At 29.2% G+C, this 5,834-nt stretch overlaps 1 protein-coding gene across 1 annotated transcript; it reads right to left on the bottom strand.

Moving 5' to 3' along the window:
- Positions 1-1,819: 1,819 nt before the first annotated feature.
- Positions 1,820-5,582, bottom strand: LOC135950396 (fibroleukin-like). The gene is made up of 7 exons (XM_065499942.1): positions 5,574-5,582; positions 5,394-5,506; positions 5,079-5,177; positions 4,947-5,024; positions 2,673-2,771; positions 1,991-2,605; positions 1,820-1,922 (listed from the first exon to the last, which is right to left on the bottom strand). The coding sequence occupies exons 1-7, from the start codon at positions 5,580-5,582 to the stop codon at positions 1,820-1,822; spliced, it is 1,116 nt and encodes a 371-aa protein (XP_065356014.1).
- Positions 5,583-5,834: the final 252 nt, after the last annotated feature.

A 5,834-nucleotide genomic window follows, 5' to 3' on the forward strand; every position in this document is an offset into this window, starting at 1 on the left:
CATGAAATTAAGCATACATGGTCCTAAGTGAGTTAGAAGTCTAGGGGGAGAATTTTTGGTACTTATTCTTTATTCAAATGGTACTTTTTGTAATTTCTTCACCAATGAACCTAGAAACATTAAATAAAGGTTATACGGACCCGAGTGGGTGAGCAACTACAAGTGGGTGCTTTTTGGTACTTTTTCTATATTCTAATGGTACTTTTTGAATTTTCTATAATATAATGGACCTAGAAATATGAAATTAAGCGTATATGGTCCTAAGTGATTGAAAATTCAAGCGGATACCTCATGGTACCTTTTGTTTATTCGAATGGTACTTTTTTTTAATTTTCTATAGCAATGGACTTAAAAACATGAAATTAAGCATACATGGTCCTAAGTGAGTTAGAATTCTAGGGGAGACTTTTTTATTCGAATGGTACTTTTTGTAATTTCTACACCAATGAACCTAAAGCCATGAAATTAAGCTTATATGGACCCGAGTGAGTGGGAAACCACAAGTGGGGGATTTTTGGTACTTTTTATATATTCTAATGGTACTTTTATTGAATTTCCTATAATAATGGACCTAGACTTTCCAAAAAATCGAAGAATTTCAAAACCGCGGTTTCGGTTTTAAAAAATTAAAAACCGATCGGTTTCGGTTTTGTGATAATTTATTAAATCTTAAGTATTATAGAAACAAAATTAGTTGATAATATAGGAAATGATATACAAATCTAAAATTCAAGCTTGACGGGTTATGGTTTAGTGAATGCGAATTTAAAAGTGATAATCAATGGTACTATTTCCTTATTGCAATGGTACTTTTTGAATATTTTATAATAATAAACATAAAAATTTAAAATTAGGAACACATTTTGCATTTTCTATAATAATGGACCCAGAAATATGAAATTAGACATTTACAATTAGATTCACAAAGTGAGACTTGATAGTACTATTTCTTTCTTCTAATTGGGGTGGCGAAGCGCACCGGGTCAGCTAGTATTATATATTTTTGGGCCGATTTTGTTGAAACTTAAGAAAAATATAAAATGAAGTCTAGTCTAGCGCTTGGGGTCAAAATGTGTTTTTCGTGATTTTAAAAGTTCAGGGTCATTTGGACCCCAAGTGCTATTAAGGGTTAATTTCCATTTTTGTACTATTACTGTAAATACTAGACTTCATTTTCTATTTTCCTTAAGTTTCATCAAAATCGGCCCAAAAATATATAAAAATTATGTACACATTTCGAATTAAATTGCAAAAGTAATTATTTAATGGCAACATTTTTAAAAAAAAACTGAAAAAATGCATTTTTTCCCATTGTTAATGCACCTCAAAACTAAATCGAAAGTCGGCACGGGTTGCCCTTCTTAAACAAGCTAAACATTTTTTTGGTGGTATTTTAGGTCATTACAAAAGTTTTCAGCGGGTACCGTTTCAACATTTCAAAAAATTTAATTCTAAGGGACACTCTAATATACTTCCTTTGAATTATATGTTGTTCATTAATTTGATATTTGTACTAATATTTTTAAACTTACAAATTTCACTCTACTATACTTCCTTTGAATTATATGTTGTTCATTAATTTGATATTTGTACTAATAGTTTTAAACTTACAAATTTCATTCATCATAAATTACTGCTACATTTAGTCCGTGTAAGTTATTAATTTTTAAACATAGATTAGGTTTAACTAAAGACAAAATTTATTTTATTTGTATAAAAAAAATAATATATGTCTAAACATTAATTACGCCTTAACAAAGTTTAAAATTTTGATAAGTTAACCGGGCTTACACACTTTATTTAAACTTAATTAAAATATCTAAGAACTTCGTATCATAAAATACAATGTTTTATAATAATCAACCTTATATCCTTCACTATATGATCCCGATTTTGAATACTCATAATCACCAGTAGCTTCTCTGAAATTTAAATAAAAACAATTAATATTGATTATTGTTTAACAAAAATATTAAACCAAATAACTTACGCATATTCACAATGACTATGCCACCATCCACCGTATTCAGCGGCACAATTTCTATCCAATTCGTCATTATCATTATCGAAGGTGCTAAATTTCTTATGCAACTTATCCGCCATACCATCTCCAGAAGTGCCATTAAAGGTGCCTACAGATTTTATTTTGTATATTTCAGAGGCATCTCCTACTAAAAAGTTATCATACAAAGCATATCTAGATTCTAAATCAAATTCCAAATGAAAATATAATTGCTGGCGACCATTGTTGTTAGTGAGAGCATTTAAATTATCTAATCCTATCCAGTACTCGCCCTCTACTTTACCAAATCCATTTACATAGTCAGACCATGGACGTGTAAAATTTTCCGATCCATCAATGCGTCTTAAAATGTGCATCCAATTACCACCACCAATTTCCATATCACAAAATACCATAATTTGTTTTTCTTTATTTCCGGCTAAATATATTTTGTAATATCCACTCTTTTGTGTGCACTTGGTAGCAGCTTTACAATCAATTGGTTCAGAGTCCGGTTGGCAATGTTCCTTTTTAAATGCTGGCAGCTGATCAACACGTACATCAAATAACGGTTTCATATCATAGGCTTCCTTCTCTAGAATTCTAGACAATTAAGAAAACAAACATTTTTTAAAATGCTGATGGGGAATTCGTTAATAAAATAATTTACTGTGCTGTGAGGTTATACATGCGTGAATCTTCGTCGTTTTCCTTATTTTTTATTAATTCTAAATACTTTTCTTCCAAATCGATGTGCATCTCCTTAAAACTACAATAAAACATAAAATAGAAGTCTGATCAAACCAATTTTCAGTAAATCATATTTCGTTATCAATATACAATACCTTTTTTCCGACAATTTTACTGTATTTAACACGTCCAGTAGGTTTGAAGAATTTCCTTTTATTTCAGATAATTCCTCTACTAAAATTTCTGGTAAAAAAAAGGAATTGTTAAAAATAATTTTTGGTATTTTCTCATCATTTTATATTCTTTATATATTTATTGGGTGCAAGCAAAATAAATTCAACAAGGCATCGAACCTCACCTGTACCAAATATAAATATGGGGCATTTCATGTCAAGTGAACCTACTTTTGTAATTGATGTCTTCCGATCGGTATGAAGTGCACCAAGATTAGTTCTATTTGATAGTAACTCAGACACACTTTTTCAACAAGATCGGTCGGGAACTCTCTTGGTTAGAGGGGGTCAAAATTTAACATTTTGGCCAAGAAGGGTTTTTTTCTTATCCATGTAACTTATTACCTATTGTTCTTAGTTAAATGTGTCCCAAATAGTTTAGATAGCTCTTTCTTGAATTGAAAAAAAATAAAAAAATAAAAAAATTTTAATATTTTTTGACTTTTTTTTCAAAATGGGCCCTTTTTTTAAATAAAGCTTAGATATTTTCCTTGAATACCCTTTTGATCACTTAGTGGGATGCGAGTGGGATATCTATCAAAATAAATATTTTGTAACTCAAGTCATACAATTTTTGACTTGTGTATGTCTTGAGTTACAAAACATTATTTATGATATACATATATCCCATTCGCATCCCACATAGCGATCAAACTCACCTTAAAGGAATTGACGTATGCTTTCCTTATAGCAAAACAAAATAATAATAAAGGGCCCATTTTAAGAAAGTCAAAAAAGTGTTTGATTTTGCCAAAAAAAAAAATCTAAAATTGTATATCATGAGTTATAAAACATTTATTTTGATATTTATTCCACTCGCATCCCACTAAGCGCCCAAATAGGACTTAAAGGAAAACAACTAAGCTTTAGATTTAGCAAAAAAAAAGTTGCTAAATGGAAAAAAAGTAAATAATTGTGTGTCTTGAGTATCCCACTCACATCCCACTAAGCGAAAAAATAGGTTTTAAAGGAAAAACCCTTATCTTTCTTTTGAGCAATTTAAAAAAAGGGCCCATATTATGAAAAAATTTCGATTTTTCAAAAAAATTTAAAAATTGTATTTCTTGAGTTAAAAAATATTTATTTTAATAGATATGGCACTCGCATTCCACTAAGCGACCAAATAGGTCTTCAAGGAAAATATCTAAGCTTTATTTTAAGAAAAAGAAAAAAAGGCCCATTTAAAAAAAAGAAGTCAAAAAAGTTTTTGATTTCGGAAAAAAAATTAAATTTTTTTTTTTGAAAGATTGAAGAAAGAGCTATCTAAACTATTTGGGACACATTTAGCTAAGAACAATAGGTAATAAGTTACATGGATAAGAAAAAAAACCCTTCTTGGCCAAAATTTCAAATTTCTCAACCGATCTTGTTGGAAAATTGTGTCGGAGTCACTATCCAATAGAACTAACCTTGGTGCAAAATTCATCCCGATCAGAAGACATTGATTTCAAAAGTTGGTTCACTTGACACGAAATGCCCCATGTGTATATACTCTGAAGTCTTATAGATACCAAAGTCGATAAAGCAATATCCGTATGTCTATTTAAATTATTATTATTCGAGAAACCCCAAATAAATAATAAGCGGTCTATTATTTCCGAGATAGACTGAAAAAATAAACTGTAATAAAACCTTTAGTTTTATCAGGTTTTAGTTCCCGGAATTCCCGACTTAAAATCCCGGGAATTCCCGACTTAAAAATTTCTCGGGAATTCTATTAAACTCAAATAAATATCATTTCAATAGTCTACTACCGTGGACTACAGAAATCTCATTTTAAATAAACTTTTTGGACTAACTCAATTACTCCCACATCACTATATTAATATGTTTTATAATACCACATTAAATTAATTTATTCCCAGTCAAGCAAACAGTCGAAAGTCAAATTATTTCTTACTTACTCTGATGGGATTCTAGTTTTTTTATTTTTCTGTCCACAATCTTCTGCTTGGCCTTGAAACTGAAAAAATATATATTTTTTTTTAATCGCAATACGTTAAATAATTAATTTTACATACTTATCTGTCAGGGAATCCAATTCAGCTTTCAAATCATCAATGGATTGCTTATCTGTATCACGCTGCTTTATCTTAGAGCTGAAATATTGTATGGTTTTATTTAGTGTAAATGTGATTATTATTTTAGCTTACTTATCTATCAAGACATCCAAACGAGTATTTATATCATCAAAGGATTGTTTAACAATACCAAATTTGCTGTCTATAAGTGCGTAGATGTCGGTGGAATTTCTTAAAAACAGAAATATATAGTTAGTTCTTATTTATTTACAAATTTTTATAAACGCCTTTTTAAATTATAAAATCTTTGCATTCATCTTTGTAATAATGTTCGCATAGATTGGTGTAATCATAATAAGCAATCATCAAAATTAAATACAAAACAAGCAGGTTGGTGTTTTTTTTCATTCATAACATTTGTCGAAACTTCGCTTAAATTAAACTTACTTTTCACTCACAGCACCCAGACGTACTTTCAATATATCAATAGTATTTTTAACACTTTCTATCTGATCAAACAAATTTAAATACTTCTCGTCTATATCACTTATCTCAGAGGTCTGGAAAATAAAAGCATCAAAATTACAATTATTGAAAATTTTTTGAGGATTTTATTAAAATTCTTACCGCACACATTACGGTGGACACAATAATAATTAAATATTTTAAATACATCGTAGAGCGATGTATTGCTGTAGTGAAGCTTAAAACACAAGTGACATATTTTTTTAATAAACTGAAAATGTGAGAAATGATAAGAAACTAATTTCAGTTTAATAATAATTCTCTTATATTCATCGACATAAAGTCAATTAAACAATTATAAGATTTAATAAATTTTATACATTTATCTACATAGAGAGTAAAGATTCATTGTAGCAACTTAAT

The sequence above is a fragment of the Calliphora vicina genome, chromosome 2, assembly GCF_958450345.1.
Source record: "Calliphora vicina chromosome 2, idCalVici1.1, whole genome shotgun sequence".
Taxonomy (NCBI): domain Eukaryota; kingdom Metazoa; phylum Arthropoda; class Insecta; order Diptera; family Calliphoridae; genus Calliphora; species Calliphora vicina.

Coding starts and splice junctions, on each gene's coding strand:
- LOC135950396 (XM_065499942.1), bottom strand. Junction 5,178..5,393: donor CTGGGTGCTGTGAGTGAAAA/GTAAGTTTAATT, acceptor TCTGTTTTTAAG/AAATTCCACCGACATCTACG. Junction 1,923..1,990: donor CATAGTCATTGTGAATATGC/GTAAGTTATTTG, acceptor TTTAAATTTCAG/AGAAGCTACTGGTGATTATG.